Raw genomic sequence first — 18,917 nt, 5'->3', positions numbered from 1 at the left:
CTTACCTAGACCTGATCATGCCCCAACTACTTACATTATTTGAGGAGATGGTAACGCAGAAAAAGATGCCTCTGTCGATGAGAGAGAAATGCAATAATCGTCATTATACTAAAGTCAGGAAAAACCCCGGCAAATTGTTCATCTTACAGGCCATTATCCCTCCTAAAGGTGGACACAAACCTCTTTGCTACAATTCTTGCTAACTGCATAGCTCCCCTTGTCCTGATCCGCAGAGCAGGCAGGATTTGCTCCAGGCTGCAATTTAATCCTTAACCTCAGAACTGCCTTTGGCGCAATCCAACACATAAACCCGGAAACCAAAGCGGTTGCTGTGTTTTTAGACGCTGAGAAAGCGTTCAATTCGGTGGAATGGCCATTCATGGAGGCAGTACTACGGCATATCGGAGTTGGCGAGGTCTTTCTACAGTTAGTCCAGGTATTATATGAGGCAGGAGTGGCGAGGATCAGGTTGGTGAATAGAGTCACTGCACCAATTCCCATCTCTAGAGGCACTCGCCAGGGTTGCCCTCTTTCCCCTTTATTGTATGCTCTGGTTGCGGAGCCCCTACTCTGTGCATTGAGGGAATATCACGGACAGAGAGGCGTTCGCTTCCCCAGTTATCAGCTAATTGTGTAAGCATTTGCCAACGATATGCAACTATATGTGAGGGAGCCGGAGACCCACCGTACCCCGGTCCTCACAGAGGTGATCAGGTTCGGACAATTGTCTGGTTTAAAGAAAAACTGGACCAAATCTCTAATATTTCCTCTAACCCCTGCGACAGTCCTTGTTCAACTGGAATTTCCTCTATAATGGACCACAGAATCGGTCCGCTTCTTGGGGATACAAATCCACACTGACTCTGGGGTAGTCTTGACGGATAACTATGGTAAAGCTGTGGGGAAGCTTGAGGAACATACCCATTCTCCTCCTGGCACACATATTCACCAAACTCAGGTCACTCATGATTAAGCTAGCCTGGGCGGGTAAGCAACCCCGGGTCAAGTGGGAAACACTTACACTTCCGTATTCCATGGGGGGACTCAACACACCTGATTTGGAATTATATTACAGGGTAGTACTTAGCTCACATGTTCATACGTGGCTGCAGGGCCCACAGAACCTCCCACATCTACACATAGAGAGAGTGGCTGCAAACCGGAACACATTGCCGCAAGTTATATTCAACACTCCTTCCCGCACACACAGCATATTAGACTCCCTCAACGCTACTATCCATGCATGGCGAAACTTAATTTATAGGAAAGCAGGAGCGCTTATGTTCTCACCCAGAATCCCAATAGAATTGTGCACCTGGCTTCCGACGGGGATAGATAAGGAAGTATCCAAAGCCTTGAAAAGAGTGGGTATTGAGGTAGTAGGTGACTTGTTCCAGGATGGCGAACTGCGTGAGTGGGAAGATGTCTCTGGAGAGGGAAAAGTGCATTAGCCACGAGAGCAATACCAGTTTTTTAGAGTTAAACATGCAATGCAAAGTCTGCTAGGTGATGGATGGCATGCTACAACCAGAAGAGATGGTAGTCCACACCTATGCTATACGTACCCCATCCTCATCTAAGCTAATCTCTACAATATATAGTATTACACCAAAAAAATAGAAGGCCACTACTCTCTAAACCACAGCTGCATTGTCAAAAAGATTTAGCCAGAGTAATAGATGATGACACCTTGTGATACTGCTGTGAGGTCACTAAGCGAATCTCCCTGAATAGCAGGCACCGCCTCATTCATGTTAAATATGTCAATGGGATACACTATACCCCAGCTAGGCTGCATAGATACGGTCTGAGGGATTCTGCTGCCTGTCATCGTTGCTCGGAGACGGAAGCCACAGTCATACATGTAGCTTGGCACTGCCCCAGAATATCGCAGTTTTGTGAAAAGCTTTTTCAGACACTCTCTGATATCACCGGTCTTTCACTCGCACTTGACTCGTTCTTGGCGTTATTGGGCTATAATAAGGGAGTAGGCAGGGAAGAGCGATGGCTAGTTGCAATAGGTCTATTGTTGGCCAAAAGAAGGGTGGCAATGCGCTGGGCTTGAGGCCCGGCCCCTACTATAGAGGAGTGGTTCAAGGACATGGTATACTGTAATACCTAGGCGGACACTTATAGTGAACTCCTCCTCTCACAGAGCAGACCCAAATCCTATTGGGGACTGTTCCAGCAATACCTGGTGGGCCAAGAATCGGGGGAGCCTGGTGGAAGAGGGGAAGATGAACCCAGTGTGCATCTCACCATTATGGGGGCGGGGAAATAACATGTATAATCCTAGGACAGTGTCAAACTGATTGTTTGCCATTTTGTGCTCAGAGCAATGAGAATCGTAGCTGTGATGAAAAGGCTATTGCTTATTTGGATTGTGCTGTTTCATCTGTACTAGAGTACGCAACCGATGTGTTTAAAACTGCAGTTTTTTTTCCTTTCCTTTGTGTTTTTTGTTGTTCTTTTCTTTTGTAAAAGAAGGCTAATTGAATTGGTGTTATGTTGTTTGAAAACTAATAAATACAATCTAAAAAAGAAATTTTTTAAAAAGTCACTCAAGCCATGGTCAAAACCTTAGCTTGGTGGACACAGCAGACACAACTGTCAGGCGGCCTTTCATTCCTAGCTCAACCCTCTCCGTTGGTCATTACCACTGGTGCTTCCTTGGATGGATGGGAGCATCCCTTCAAGACCTATAGTTCAGCTGCAAGTGGCAGAAGCCTCATCAGCGTTTTCACATCAGTCTGCTCGAGCTCAAGGCAGGACATCTGGCCTTGCTGGCTTTCCTCCCCAAGATAAAGAAATCATAGGTTCTCATACAAACGGACGGTACAACAATATACTATATAAACAAACAAGGGGGTATGAGATCACTTCCCCTCTCTCGAGAGTCACAAGTCATCTGGAATTGGGCCATCCGAAATGGGTTGCATCTACAAGCGGAGCATGTCCCAGGAAAGCAAAATAAGATGGCAGACAGTCTCAGCAACCTGAGCGGGAACTAGATTAAGAAAAAGTCAACCACATATTCTCACAGTGGGTAAAACCCAGTCTCAACCGCTTGGTGAACCCTCAGAACACCAAATGCTGACTCTTTGCAAGATGGCATCACCATCCGGGATCATGGGGAAATGCATTTTCGATGGCATGGTCTGGAATCTTTGCTTGCACCTTTCCGCCCATTCCACTGATTCCAAAGGTTCCCACAATGATGAAGATCGAACCTTGCAGGTTGATACAGATAGCCCCAACATTGGTTTACATAACTCCGCCTGCTGTTGGAGAAATCTCACATCCGATTGAAGGTCTCGCCTTCTCTGCCTACGATAAGCGAGGGTTAAGTCCCGCACCCATATCCTAAGTCTCTTCACTTATTGGCTTGGCTCCTGAGCAGAATGAATTTGCCCATCTGACTATCCCTCCTGAATGTAGGGAGATTCTTTCCAAGGCCAGAGCGGACAGTATTAACAAAACCTATTCTCACAAGTGGAAGAGATTTTGTTTATGGTGTCAACAAGAGCAGATACATCCCCTGTCCTCCTCACCTGAACATATATAAACATACCTATAGCAATTGGCACTATCTGAAAGAAACACGTTAGTTATAGATTCCTTACCTTAAAATTACCCCCAGGTGTCAGAACGGAATTTATTTTTGCCTGCAGTACCTCTGCGCATCGGAAGGTGGCGTCTGGCATCGTGGTCGCTGGGATGACGTCGCGGCAGCTACTTAGACGCCGCCCTCGGGCTCTGACGTCAGTTCTTTCTTTTTCCGCACCAGCCAGCGCAGATCCGGGAAGAGCGGTACCTCAGTCATTTTTTGACTAACTTTTTCTCGACTTTTGTCGACTTCTTTTTTCGAGTCTTCGTCTCCGAAAAGGCGCACAAGGGATGCCCAGTTTCAAGGCCTGCGGTTCCTGTCATTGCATGATGTCGGTGACGGATCCGCATCTCGTATGTCTTTTTTGCCTGGAGCGCGTCCACGACCCCAAGTCGTGCTCCGACTGCCAGTCGATGGCGCCAAAGGCTTTGCGGGAGCGATCCCGAAAGCTGCTTGAACACTGACAGTCCGCTCCGTCCGTGCCTTTCGAGGTCCCGGTCGAGAGGGAGGTCGAGGGACCGGTCGCGAATCCACCACCATTCGGGTTCAAAATCATCGAAGTCTTTGCACTCTGGGTCGGGTAAGTCGAAGCATAGGAAGAAGTCGGAGAATCATCGTCTCTCTTAGACTTCTCCACATCGGTCAGCCGATCCGATGAGGCACACGGGTGGTGCCCCTCTCGTGGCTCCGCACGCAGAGCCTGAAGGGTCGACTCAGAGTTTCTCTCCCTTTCCGGGACCCGGAGCGACTCCCGCCTAGCTTCGTACGTTCTACGAGGCGATGCATTACATCTTTGGGCAGACCGACCCCTCCAGCGCGCCTTCGGGCCCCGCGGACTCAATTGGGGGGCCTATGTCTTTGCTGCCGGCAGCTCCGGTGCCCCAGACCCCCCTTGGATCCAGGCCTGGAACCGGATCAGCTCCGGTTGACCTTGTTACAACTCCACCGGCGCCGCTTCCGACGGCACCACTACCGCGTTCGACGCCGGACAGCCCCCCCAGGCCGGCATCGACCCCGGCCTCCATTTCGACGGGAATACGGAGACGGACCGGCGTCGTTCGACGCTGGATCTGGTGCTGGTTGGGTTTTTTGTGCCCCTGTTCACTCCTGGGGTCCCTTTTCAACCACAATGGCACCCAAAGGATGAGGAGAAGGAGAACAGGACAAGAGAGAGGAACTAAGGATGCCAGTGGTTTGGACACCCCCTGACCTTGGCAGGCTGTCTCCTCCTACCGTGGCTACGGAGGAGGGAGCGTCATACGCAGGCCGAGGCTCTCAACCTCGAGCTTCCTACGGTGGCGGTCAGGACTAACCTCCCGATTGAGGTGCTTCAACCGGCTGCGAGCTCTTCAGATCCCCTGCTACCATTTAATAAGGCCCTCACAGACGTCCTTTTGGGCTCGTGGTCCAGGCCCAACGCGGGGCTCCCGTGGACAGAATGATTGCTCGACGCCACCGCCCGGGTCCGTGTAACCCCACTTTCCTCTTCCAACATCCCACCCCGGAGAGCTTGGTAGTCCAAGCTTCCACTTCAAAGAGCGCCTTCCCTACCGCTCCACTGGAAAGGGAACCCAAGAAGCTGGACCACCTTGGCAAGAAAATTCTCTTCCGCCAGCTTAGGACTGTGGTCCGTAAACACCGCATGTCTCTTGGGCCATTATTCCCACTCTGTGTGGGATACGGTGGCGCAAGTGCTGCCTCAGTGTCCGTAGGAAGCCCGGGCAGTGCTCTCCCAGGCTGTTGCCGCCGGGAGGGATGCAGCAAAGTTTACGATACGTTGCGGGCTGAACACCGCCGACTCTCTGGGCAGGACCATTTCAACGTCTGTAGCGCTTCGTCACTACGCCTGGATGAGGTCCACTGGCTTTTCAGGTGCTGTCCAGAAAACCTTGATGGACATGCCCTTTGATGGCCGTCGCCTTTTTGGCAACAATGCAGACAACGCCTCGCCACCCGTCCGGCGCAGTCTGCTTTTCGCGCCTTTCCTGGCTACGGAAGGGGTGCCCCACTATGTCTCACCCAGAGCCACAGGCCGCAGCAAGTTACCCAACCTTTGCGCAGCTGGGGACGTGGGAACCAACGCCGTGGTTCACTGGGCCAGCGGGATGGCCAGTCCACCAACCCCCCCCTTTGCCGCAGCCTCCAAACCCTCCTAGTCCGACCTTCCAGGCCCATCGAACGCCAGTGGGCAGCAGGATTCGCCATCACCTCCCCCACTGGCGCACCATCATGTTGGACAGGTGGGTTTCACAAATAGTCCAAAGGGGGTACTCACTTCCATTCGAGACTATCCCTCCAGCCATGCCACCGCGATACCCACGCATGTTGGAGGATCATCTGGCCCTTTTCCAGCAGGAAGTTACGGCTCTCTTGGCCAAGGGAGCCATCAAGCGCGTTCCTGTCCCAGAAGTAGGTTGTGGTGTTACGCCCACTACTTTCTGGTCCCCAAGAAGGACAAGGCCCTGCATCCTATCTTGGATCTCAGGGACGTCAGTCGCTTCCTCTGGAAGGAGAAGTTCAAGATGTTGATGCTTGCTCAGGTCTTGTCTGCCCTCGACCCGGAAGACTGGATGGTAGCGTTGGACTTGCAGGACGCTTATTGTCACATTCCTGTCCTGCCGGCCCACCGGCGTTACCTACGGTTTAGGGTAGGCCACGAGCACATTCAGTTTACCGTGCTCCCTTTTGACCTTACCAGCACCCCTCATGTGTTCACAAAAGTGATGGCGGTCGTCGCAGCTCATCTGCACAGATATGGGGTTTCAGTCTTCCCCTATCTCGACGACTAGTTGTTAAAGGCGGGCTCGCCCCAGGCAGTCGTCTGCCACCTCCAGACTACGGCCGACCTCCTGCATTTGCTGGGGTTCTCCATCACTGTGCCGAAGTCGCACCTGATTCCCTCTCAGAAGCTCCTCTTCATCGGAGCGGTTCTGGACATGAGGCAGTTTCAGGTCTATCCTCCCAAGCAGCGAGTCCGGAATATTCGGGCTATGATTCCGATCCTTCAGCCTCTATCCAGGGTTTTGGTCACAATGACCCTGAGGCTGCAGGGCCTCATGGCCTCCTGCATCCTGCTGGTCGATCAAGCCAGGTGGCATATGCGGGCTCTGCAGTGGAACCTGAAGTTTTAGTGGGCGCAGCATCAGGGGAATCTGTCCGATGCGTCCAGATCTCAGAGGGCACTGCACGACAACTGCAGTGGTGGCTCACGAACCAAGATTGGGTCAATGGCTGATCCCTCTCCCTTCCCCAACCAGACCACAATGTGGTGACGGATGCATCCCTTCTGGGATGGGGCGGACACATGGGAGAGGTGGAGGTCATAGGCCTCTGGTCTCCGGCGGAGTCCGGGCTTCACATCAACCTTCTGGAGCTCCGAGAGATTCGTCTTGCACTGAAAGCATTCACATCAACCTTCTGGAGCTCCGAGAGATTTGTCTTGCACTGAAAGCATTCGTTCCCTCTGTCTGGGGAAGGGTAGTGCAGGTGTTCACGGACAACACCACCGCTTTGTGGTACTGCAACAAACAGGGTGGGGTGGGGTTGTGGACCCTATGTCAGGAGGCCCTCTGCCTCTGGACATGGCTGGAACATCAGGGCATATCCCTGGTGGTTCAACACCTGGCAGGTTCTCTGAACGCCAGGGCGGACTAACTCAGCCGCAGGTGCATGATGGATCACGAATGGCGTCTTCACTCGGAGGTCGTGCAAGGTCTCTTTCGACAGTGGGGAGAGCCTTGGTTAGATCTATTCTGCACCGAAGAGAACACGCAATGTCAGCAATTCTGCGCGTTGGAATTTCCAAGGCGCACTCGCTCAGCGACGCTTTTCGTCGCGAGTGAAGTTGCGGTCTGTTGTACGCCTTTCCGTCTATACCACTTCTGCCCAGAGTGCTGAAGATCAGGCGCGAGTCATTCTTGTGGCTCCGGATTGGGCACGAAGAGTCTGGTATCCAGAGCTGCTGAACATGGCCATCGATCCTCCGATCAGACTGCCTCTTCGGGAGGATCTTCTGTCGCAGCAGCAGGGGACGGTCCTCCACCCGAACCTGTCCAGTCTCCACCTCCTTGCGCACTGGAGTTTCCAAGGCGGCTCTTGCTCAGAGACACTTTTCGTCTCGAGTGGAGCTCAGGCCTCCTGTATGCCTTTCTGCCCATACCACTCCTGCCCAGAGTTCTTTAGAAGAATAGTAACAGCCGAGCCCAAGTCATCCTTGTGGCTTCGGACTGGGTTAGGAGAGTTCGGTATCCTGAGCTGTTGAGCACGGCCATCGGCCCTTCGATCAGGCTGCCCCTTTGGGAGGATCTTGTGTCGTAGCAGCAGGGGAGGGTTCTCCCCCCGAACCTGTCCAGTCTCCACCTCCTTGCGTGGCGATTGAGCGGCGGCAGTTGACGTATTTCGACCTGCCTCCCGAAGTCTGTGACGTAATCTTGGCAGCCAGGCGTCCCTCGTCTAAGACGGTATATGGCTGCCGGTGGAACAAATTTGTGGCATGGTGCACAGCAAAGGCTGTGGATCCCCTTTCTGCCCCTCTTTCTGAAGTACTCTTGTCCCTTCTTTCTTTCGCGCCGGAAGGGCTCTGCTCTGGGCACTATCAAGGGCTATCCTTCAGCCATCTCTGCCTTCCAGATCAACCTTCACTTTTCAAGTCCCCGGTAGTTAACCGTTTCTTAAAGGGCTTAACACATCTTTTTCCTCCTATCCCCTTTGTTATGCCTCAGTGGGACTTGAATCATGTGCTAACTTATTTAATGTGCGCTCTCTTTGAGCCACTTCATAACTGTCCTTTACATCTCCTGACTCTTAAGAGTGCTTTCCTGGTAGCCATTACTTCTGCTAGGAGGGCGAGTGAGATCCAGGCTCTTTCTTCAAAACCTCTTTTCCTGTCTGTTCATCCGGACAAGGTGGTTCTCTGGACCCGTCCATCCTTCCTTCCTAAGGTGGTCACTGCCTTCCACATCGGGCAGACCATTACTTTGCCCACCTTCTTTCCGCCTCCGCTTCCTTCAATGGAGGAAGAGAGGCTCCACTGTCTGGACCCAAAGCGTGCGCTCTCCTATCTGGATCGCACAAAACAGTTCCGGGTGGATGATCAACTTTTTGTTGGCTACGTGGACGCTAAGAAGGGTCGGGTCGGGCCGTACACAAACGCACCATTTCTCGATGGGTCGTGTTGTGTATAAAGACTTGTTACTCTCTGGCTTAAAAGGAGTCTCTAGTCAGGCTATGCGCTCACTCCACCAGAGCGACAGCAGCCACTACTGGCTTGGGAAGAGGAGTACCTCTGAATAACATCTGACAGGCGGCCACGTGAGCATCGCTGCACACGTTCACCAAACACTACTGCCTGGACAGCCAAGTCCGGAGAGACGGCTTCTTTAGCTGTTCTGTTCTCCAGGATTTTCTGGTGTGAGATTGGTTCGCAGACCCACCACCGGGGTTGGTATTGCTGGGGTATCTATTCTAAGGTAAGGAATCTATAACTAATGTGTGTCTTTCAGATGCAGAAGTTACTTACCTTTGGTAATGATATATCTATAAGAAACAGTTAGTTATAGATTCCTTACCGCCCCACCCATCCTCCCCGTTCTGCAAACTGATTTCTAGGGTTAAGGACATCCTTTCAGGGCCCTAGTTTTGTGCACCAGTGGTCAGTGTGTTGCATGGCTCTGCGTTTCTGGTGCGGAAAGTTGTGTAAAGAACTGATGTCAGTGCGCGAGGTCGGTTTCTAAGTAGCTGCCGCGACGTCATCCCAGCAACTACGACACGGACGCGGAGCCGACCGACGCCACCTTCCAACGCGCAGCGGTACTGCTGACGAAAAAACTTTCCAGTTCCAGTCTGACGCCTGGGGGTAATTCTAAGGTAAGGAATCTATAAATAACTAATGTTTCTTACAGATATAGTGTTACGATAGGTAAGTAACTTGTGCTTCAGGTTTAGCTCATGCATTCATCAGAGTTCACCTGGTGGCCATTACTCGATTCAGATGATCACCCAGGTCACCCTCATTATGGTCCTCCAGAATAATCAAACCATTCCTCAAAGGCTTATTTAGGATCTTCCCTCCAGTCAGACCTCCTCCTCCATCTTGTCATCTGAAGACTGTGCTATCACAGCTCATGAAGAACCCATTTGAGCCCATTCACAGAGCGAGTTTAAACTACCTGTCCTGGAAGGTTTCTCTCCTTGTGGCCCTGATTTCTGCCACACTGGTCAGTGAGATCCAAGCCCTCGCTAATCAAGAACCCGTCCTACAATTTAGAGAGGACATGATCATCCTACGTACAAACCCAAAGGTTTTCCCTACAGTCCCTTTGGACTTCCACCTCAATGAGCCGCTGATTTTGAAGACTCTCCAAACCCTTCAACAACGGCTGAAAGGGCTCTTCACTCTTGGACATCAAAGGGTGCATCAAGTTCTACATAGACAGGACCAAGAACTTTTGTAAGTCTAACCAATTGTCACATTACAGTGCACCACAGAAGGGGCAACCCCTTTCCAAACAGAGCATAGCTAGATGGATATCTGCTACATTTCTCTTCTGAAACCAAGCAGCAGGAAACCAGTTACAAACTTCTGTGCATGCCCACTCTACAAGGAGTATTTCAACCTCAACAGCTCTGTTTGCAGGTCTGCCACTCCAGGATATTTGCAGAGCAGCTACCTGGAATAAGACGCATACCTTTACGCAACACTACTGCCTGTATTCAACTCCTCAGGGGATGTAGCAGTAGGACAAGTGGTTCTAAGACATCTTTGCCAGTAAAATTGAGCTACCTCTTTCTTCTCACCAACCTATTACTAGTTCCTTACATTGTCTGTAATATAATATTTTTTTTTTATTTATGTACTGTATTTGGGAAAGGGCCCTTTTGAACAGATGGGTTGGGCCTCCTTAAAACAGATAGAAAACAGATTACCCTAGATGTAATTATTCAAAGAACACTTTGTTTTCAGTCAAGTAAATACATTGTTTGACCTGTGTTTATTCACAACTTATTTTGTGATCTTCTATGCAATATTTACACTTAAACATATCTGTCAAACCACATTCAGATATATAAAAAGACACATTTTTACACTATACAACACTGTACAAAACTCTGATATTACTTATATACCATAGTGACATATATTGACACATACTCATATGATCAGTCTGATAATGAACAAAATGCAAAGGTTGTAGTTGCTAAGATTATTTATGCAAACTCTCTTGCTACTAGTATCCCTTAGTCGTTCTAAGTCAGTTGTGTTACAGTAGACTTTATCAGTTATTAAGTCTTTTTTTGTATGTCTACTGTACGACTTAAATACAATGAAGACACTCCTCAAGTTTGTCAGTCGATGCATTTCGAACCTCTTATTCCTTTTGGATTCTCCTCCGGACCCTGAATGGTTATAATTTTTGTTCTTTTTAAATTAGAGCACATTCATTGTGCTTTTTCAAGGATTCCTCTTTCAAATTTAGACGGCTTCCTTCAGTCCTTCATTTAGGTTCACATTTTCTTTTGGAATTCCATCAGGACTTGGCGTCTCTCCGGTTCCTGCTCACATCAGTCTGCTACATTATTCTAAGTAAAAGGGAGATCTCTATAGAATTGTATCCCTAACAACTCTGGTTGATTATTGCATTTTCCTGGAGAATGTGAGTTGCAGGTGATGTATTAAAATAAACCCTCTAATCTGTTTCTATAAGATAATGTAATACGTCTGATCTAAGTTCTTGCCTAAAGTGGTTTCACATTTTCACATAATGAGATTGTTGGCAGACTTTTTACTCCACCTCACACTTCACAGGAGGAATACAAAGGCTAACATACACCTTTTGTTTGGTTTCTCAAAGGGTGAAGAAAGAAAAACACTCTCAGAACGCAAATGACATCAGATCTGCTGTGATTACTCTCAGTTGCGAACCGACATAAAAGATGTCTGTAACTGTTGGGGCAAATTCATTGCCAAGTATGTGCCAACATCTGGGCTTCTGAGAGATAATCAGGTCTTGGAGGCCAATGCATGTTTGCCAAACATCAATATCTCGACTTGAAAGCAAGGCACATTTTTAAAGAGTGGTTCTCCAGTGGCTAATGGGTTGACATTTTGTTATGGCGGTTATTGACGGGAATGGACGGAACTGACACATCACGGCATAAATGGCAGTGATAACATTGCTGACTGTGCAGCTGAAGTTACTATGGGGCATTTCTAAAAATAAAAAATCCCAGATCTAGTCTAATGGCTGCAGCGATTTCTAAGATGCACAATTTGCCAAGAAGATCAAGTTAAGTATCCTTCCACTTTTTCAAAGCACAGGTGAAAGGGAAAGTTATACACATGGGTTCACCTGTGCATTTTGTAGTGATGCAGTTCTTTCCCAGGAGGGCTCCAGGCCTATGCATTGATTTAGATTACCTTCTAACATTAAAACTGATAGTGCTGGTGGAACTCTGCGTATCAAAGCAGGGTAATATTCGCCTTTGAGACCACTATGTCCGCATCCATCACGCTATGGCTTCCACCCCTGTTTGCAAGGCTTATTTCAAATGGCCAAACCAAGCTGCAACACAAAACTGTAGATTGAAGAATAAGCAGTAAGTAAATGATCTTTCTCATGAATGAGCTTCCTACAGGGTGACACTAAGACTTGCTCCCCATCTTGTTGGTGAAGCATCATGGGTGACTTTCCATTTACACCTTGGAGTATAAAGACTTATGTTTTGTGTTGCAGGAGACCTACAATTTTTAATATGCGCTGTCATTACGGCAGCCATTTTTTCTATAAGCTGCACTGCCTGATAATGTGCGGTTTGGAGTGGTGAGAGGGTGAGTAATTGAGAATGTTCCATTATAAACAGTACTTGCAGATGTTACATTAGGGACAAATATACTTACTGCATCTTCTTTTTATACTTAACCTACTCTGTCAGATATGGAATTCTTAGAGGTTCTTACGGAAGGTCTGGAGAGAGTCCTTTTGGTCCGCGGGGGTGGCACAGAGGTCATCACTATCTACTCATAAACTGCTGTTTCCTGTTCCAGCTGTTCATCATCAAAGATCCCCATAACTGGACATCAAAATGCCAGGAGGATTACAGAGGCCATTCTCTGCTGCTGTTAGACTTGTGTGCGCTCTCAGTGCAAATGCCTTACAGACTGCTATGAGAAAGATGTTCACTTCCAGGAGTACATTTGTTGGGGACCTGCATGTTGGTCACTGCACGTCAGCTAACAGGCCTGTCTCCCCTTTGCTGGTTCTCTGCTAGCTCTTACCAGTTACATCCAACTTCTGTGGTGCGACTGAATTGGGGCCATAGAGACAATTTTATCTTATAGTAAATTGCCCTCTTCACCAATGGAAAACATAATTTTAAGACCGTTTTACTGATGAAGGACAGTGTTGCCTTTATCATTTTTTTTGTTTTACCTTTTTATGCTGATGAGTGGTTATACATTTCCACAATGGAAGGTGCACTTCCTCAGGATGCACTGCTGGGTTACCCAGACCTGTTGAACAGCACACCTACACCTCAAGAGAGCAGATGAGGTCATTGTTACAAAGGGAAAGACATTCGGCTGATTGGGGTCATTGATACCTCCCAAACCTGAATTCAAAGTCTTTTAAATATTGGCTATTATTCTGCTGGGTATAAATTTGTAATTGTACATTTTTATTTGAGTGCTACCTGTTTATTGGGGGGTGGCATGTTCTTTGACGTTCCTACTAGCAATGTGAGGGAACTGCTTGGGGAGAAGAAAACTAAACATGGACATTGTGGAAAACTGCACCTTAAGATCTGTAATCTTCAACCTGAGAACTTAAGAGTAATATTTGGAGATTGAAAGCTCAGTGGTTTTTGCTGAATTGACTGAAGCCACAGTGGCTGAGGGTGTGTTTAGGAAGAGCCTAGTAGCAACACTTGTGGCCATTGTTTTTGGCTGCACAAGTGTTACTATTCAATAAAAATGTATTTATTTCTGGATAATTTGATAATAAATCTACATGCCCCGTACTTCTATCTTTAAACTACCAACGTTTGTAGTTTACAAGGCATTTCTTTGACAGGTGAGTGTGGAGTTTTGAACCCAACATGCTGCTGAAGTAGCTAGGGTGTTTTGTACCAGAATATCTCCCTGAAGGTTACCTCACAGTCCCTTAAGAAATATATATATATTTTAATTTGCACACTTTGATAAGCATATGTATTGATAGGCATATGTGTTTCCCCTCTTATGACGGACTTTGCCTCATAAGGAAAGCTGCCTGGCACCAAAAACGTAGTATGTGAAAGATGTAAAAAGGACACTGAAGTTAATAAAACATTCCTAAACCATTTTGCCATATCAGTGTTTAGAAGAATTATATTTGGTTTCCTTTTCCTGTCCAAGACAGTGTATACTGGGAGAGCAATTAATTCTACCAGAACTCCCGTCTTGTGGGGAACCCCTATCCGGCATTAATTAGATTCTGTTTCTATGATTGCCTGTCAGATATGCCAACTTTGTATTGATATGGTTGGATATGCCAATTTTGCATTGATGTGAGACCACTATCTCTATTCTTGGAGGGCACCATCAAATGGACCCATCTATCATGGATACCAACATTTTATCTGCTACGGTTTAGCTGGCGATCTTAATATAAAATAACCAATTCAGTGTTTTACTGTGCCTCTATATTACCAGTGAGATTCCAACATGGTTGTGCATAGTAGACTTCACCTCAGCTAGTGTTCATTGTTAATGACGTGCTGAAAACAGTAAGGATGAGTCTGACTTTCCACCATCTTCTACTTTAGGATCCCTACAGTCTAATGTGAGATGGTTGTATGTATGTATGTGTATGTATGTAAGATGCTTAGAATGTAACCACAGGGCAAGAAGTGTGACCCGCTGCTCTTTCCAGAGACTCATAGGAGTTTTGTCTAGGAATTCTCTGTTATTTTTACTCAGCAGGTGTGTAGGTTAATGTCCTGTCCATAGGCGCACAGAGATCCTTGAACAGTTTCTATGCCATGGCTCTAGATGGCAGATGATTAGCAAATCCATTCCATGAGGCATACCAGGTGTCAAGACCCAGATCTGCATGCCACTTGTAAGGGGTAGCAATCAGGCTAATGTATATTCTGCAGGGGCAGATGTTCCAGTTCTAGATTTCTTTGACACTGTGTTACTGTGAGCTAATGTCCATTATGCAGCACAGAGAATATCAGTACAAGATGTTGCTCCCACTGTCCAAGTTGATGCATTGTGATTCAGAGGGTGAACTGAAGTTCGGGTGACTGGAACAGAAATTCAATTCCTCTTTTTAGTGTCACCTAAAAATTATAGGGAACTATGAATTCCAACATATTCCTTAGTGAAAGAAAATGAAGCCTACATATTTTAAAACGTATCAATCAGTGAGTACAAAGGCAAGTCTGTGTCTTTTCCTATGAGATTCTGATTTGTCATTTAATTTGGAATCACTTGGCTAATTCCTCACTTCTAGCTTTCATTTGGATTAAATTATTTCACATTTTATTTTTGGGGATATTTTTTAATTTTGCATATATGTGATTTTAGATCTTACTTCTTTAGTTTTGGTCTCATACTTTCCAAGTTCTTTTCATTTCTTTTGTCTCTGCTAGTGTTTATTTTTCTGTACGTCTGTGCTAAATTAATGCTTCATTTATTTTCTTAACATCTCTGCCACTTTCAAAATTATTTCTTTACTTTGGATTCTTACTTTCACACTTCAAGGTGGTTAGGCGCTCTCATCTAATTTCACACTGTGGTTCCTCCCTTTAGGATCTTCTTCCTCATTTGCACAGATGCAGGGGAAAAAAATTAAAAAGGAAACACCACCCAACGTCTTTCTCCTTTTCTCATTACCTGCCTTAAAGAAGCCCTTTGTAAGCAAAGACCATGCTCATGACAAATGTTATGTGCTTCTATTAATATTGCCCTATGTTGTTCTTTTGAACTACTGTAACATCCTTTTGGTGTAATTGCAGCAAACTAGATGCCAATTTAACATTTTAATAAAAACAATTCAGTTGTTTTGTGTAACTTAACAGTGGGGTTTGTGACCTTTGTAGTTGTCCCATTCAGTACACTTTTGTTAGTAGTTTTTTTTAGTCAGCCCTAAATCTCCAACTCCTGAATTTTTTCTGGACTTGGAATACGTTAAATTGATAGGTATATTTTGTATTTTCCAGGGCTTCTGTCCTCTAAACAATATAACTTGTGCCATCTGAAGGACAGGCTTTCAGTTCTCTGAAGACCAGTATGTAGTCTCCTCTGAAGATCATGTATTTTCTCCTTCAAATAAAATAACCTTCTGCTTTCTAGGCTTTCCTCCATTAATGACAATGCCACCAAGTGGCAAGGGCATGAGCCCTTGGAAGACTATCTCTTTTGACCGACATTCTCTCTGCTTTATGTATGGCATTATGCAATGCAAGGACCACATTTAGTTTTTTTGCGTATCAGGTTTTCTGAAAGTGAGGCATTGATCTGAAGATACGGTCTTGAATTCCTGATGCATTTTAAAGCACAGGCTTTGTGTCTTCTGAAGACTAAATATGCTGTCCTCTAAAAAAGAAGAGTCTTTTGATGATGAGACGTTTTGTCCCCTGATGGCAAGGTCTTCTGCCCTTGTAGGCCAGGCCAAACCATTTGGCTTCTAAAGACCAGACTTTCTGCCCTCCGAATGAACTGGCCTTTTAACCTTGAAAGATAGGGTTTTTAGACTGTGACAGTTAGCCCTTCTGCGCTTTGCATACAAAGCCTTACATCCTTAGAAAACCATGCCTTTTACCTTCTGAAGATGAGGCCTTCAGGCTTTAAATGTTATAGTCCTCTGGAAATGTGTCCTTTGTTCTGTAAGGAAAAAGCCTTGTGCCCACTGAAGAGGTATTTTATCAGGCGGTTCCTTTATATTAAATCACCCAGCTGATGAACCTGTGATAGGACAGTTGAAAGGTACCCGCTACGCATGGTTTGCAGAAGGAACACTGAACATATTCGTTAGGTGTCTGTATGTTTGTACAATATTTGCTATCATGTTCCAGGGATCATTTCTTCTCGATAGGGGCATATGCTAATATTTCTCCGTCTTGTCACAGTTTGCCTATTGGGGGTCAGGTGGAATAGTGATGGGAAAAATGTTATGAAAAACATTGATACTGAAGGGAACATATTTTGAACATGACTAAAACAATGATGCTTTTCGCTCTCAGTTTATTCAGGTGGGTTATTTATTTTAGGACTGTGAGATTTTTACAGACCAGCAATATTCTTTGTGTACATCAACGTCACTGTGTAAATGGAAAATGAATAAATCGTTTTTATAAAACATTTGTCATTGAGTTATTTGAAAGACGCATCCTCCTCTAGGGCCTCATGCCACAAAAATGATCATGATCATGCTACAGGAGCGTAAAACGGCCCTGTGCATGTGGCAACCAGCTCATCAAGGATTGCGTCTGGAAAGCAGAGGTGAAGTGTGTGCTTTCATATGCATGCAGGAGACGGGGATACTGGGAATTTTTTCTGATAGGCATCTACAAACGGTTGTATGACAGAACAACACATGGAAATACTTTGCATGACTTTACCACACATTTTAACCCCAATTTTTTTTAGAACACATTTTTACAATGAATGCCATTACCTTGCATTATTTAAATATATATAAAAATAACTATTTGTGGGGGGAGAGCCCCCCCAACTTACCTTAAATGCGTGGTAAAGGCATATGTTGTAAAGGGATATACATGGTAAATACATGCGTCATAAAAGCACAACATGGTAAAAACCTCGTTGTAAAGGCTGTTTCCTCTACAAACTGGGAGTACACAGGTGTGTGGATGGTACATGAGTAATTATAATTCGTGCAGGGCACACAATTGCCCCTGCATAGAGTGCCGCATTAGATGCCATGCTCCTTGTAGAATGTGTCCTTAGTCTTCCTTGTAATGGACGCTTTGCCTTGGCACGACAGAATTTGGGTTCTTTTAAATGAGGTGGGTGTGCTTTTAAATGGAGTGGGGTTTTTTCAGGCTTATGGGCATTTTACACTGTATACCAATGCTCCCTTACTTTTTCAAACCACAACCTACGTTTTAGTTTGACAAAATTTTACGATCCACCTAGCTTTAATGATCATGAGGCAGGTGTTTTTTTAATGTTATAAAGAATTGTGGGGTAGCACATTGGTATTTGCAGACAGCACATGATCCATTAAAATAATCTCTAAATTTGCACAAACATACAGTTTTATAGGTAAAACTATACTGCATACAAACGATAATGTTTGGAAATCGGATTTCAGTGAATATTATTTGCATCATCAAGTAAAGTTTCTTGATTTGTTCTGATCCTGCTAAAATCCATCACACTTCAGACTTACAAAACAAAGTGCTTCATTGTGCTTTTGTAACTGCTAAATGTGTACAGTTCAGGTACAGATTTTTAGGTCTCGCCTGAGACAGCGCTTTAGCGCTGCTCTGGCGAGACTTATAGTAAGCACTTTTGGAAGTGCAAACGATTGCTTTCAGGCCGCCAACTACTGTGCATGTGTGCCGGGCGCGCGCACCATTTGGCAGCCTGAAAGCACTCGTTGTCTTTCACTTTCGCGGCCGCTCGGCCGCTTTGATGTTTTATCGTGATCGCGATGCTTATCTTTAGATGTTTGTCCTTGTGTTTTATCTTTATAGCTGTGCTCTGCGAGTAGGCAGTGCCCTGGAGAGTGCAGTGCCCTGCGTGGCACCCTGCTGGCACACCTCTCCTAGGTTTTTTTTGCATCACACACGAGCTGTCGAGTTTAAAAAGAACGCAGTGCCACACATGTGTCAAGTAGCAGGACTTGTTGCTGTGTTTCCCACGAGTCAGTGGTGGGGTGTCTGTATCAAGTGTCTTAGCTCACAGATCACACACTGATCCAGCAGGGAACTGGGACATTTCTGCTTCTCTCCGTATTGGGGCTGGTTTATTTTTCTAAATGGGGCCAGGCTTAGTATTTTTACACTTTTATGTTGTTGGCACTGGAAAGTTACCGAATTGCTGACAGCTATTCTACGCCTTCCCAATGTCAGAAAGTGCCCTGTACAAATGATATAAATATACTTACACACACACATATACAAGTCAAGTCAAAACTTTTGTATCCGATCTGTCAACAAATGTCCAACCATCATTTTTTCACATCGACCTTTCATGTGTGGCAGACATATTTCTGTATACTTTTAAGAAACATCTAGCTTTAAACACAATAAACTGGATTTGCATCTATTGTGCTTCACGCACGACAGTCCTGCAAGGACT

The 18,917-nt window shown here is 46.1% G+C and overlaps 1 protein-coding gene across 2 annotated transcripts in view; it reads left to right on the top strand.

Annotated features, from left to right (window-relative positions):
* The window catches only part of LOC146869314 (solute carrier family 12 member 6-like), an 818,593-nt gene extending 801,644 nt beyond the window's left edge, over positions 1–16,949 (top strand). For both annotated transcript variants that reach the window (XM_085648043.1, XM_085647962.1), the window contains one exon: positions 12,539–16,949. In XM_085648043.1, the coding sequence (XP_085504169.1) occupies positions 12,539–12,630 (92 nt within the window). In that variant the 3' untranslated portion in view covers positions 12,631–16,949. The remainder of the gene's footprint in view (positions 1–12,538) is intronic.
* The last annotated feature ends 1,968 nt before the right edge of the window (positions 16,950–18,917 follow it).

This window comes from Triturus cristatus, chromosome 1_1 (genome assembly GCF_964204655.1).
Source record: "Triturus cristatus chromosome 1_1, aTriCri1.1, whole genome shotgun sequence".
NCBI lineage: Eukaryota > Metazoa > Chordata > Amphibia > Caudata > Salamandridae > Triturus > Triturus cristatus.
The sequence above is the reverse complement of the archived record's forward strand: the minus strand, read 5'-3'. Positions and strand labels throughout refer to the sequence as shown.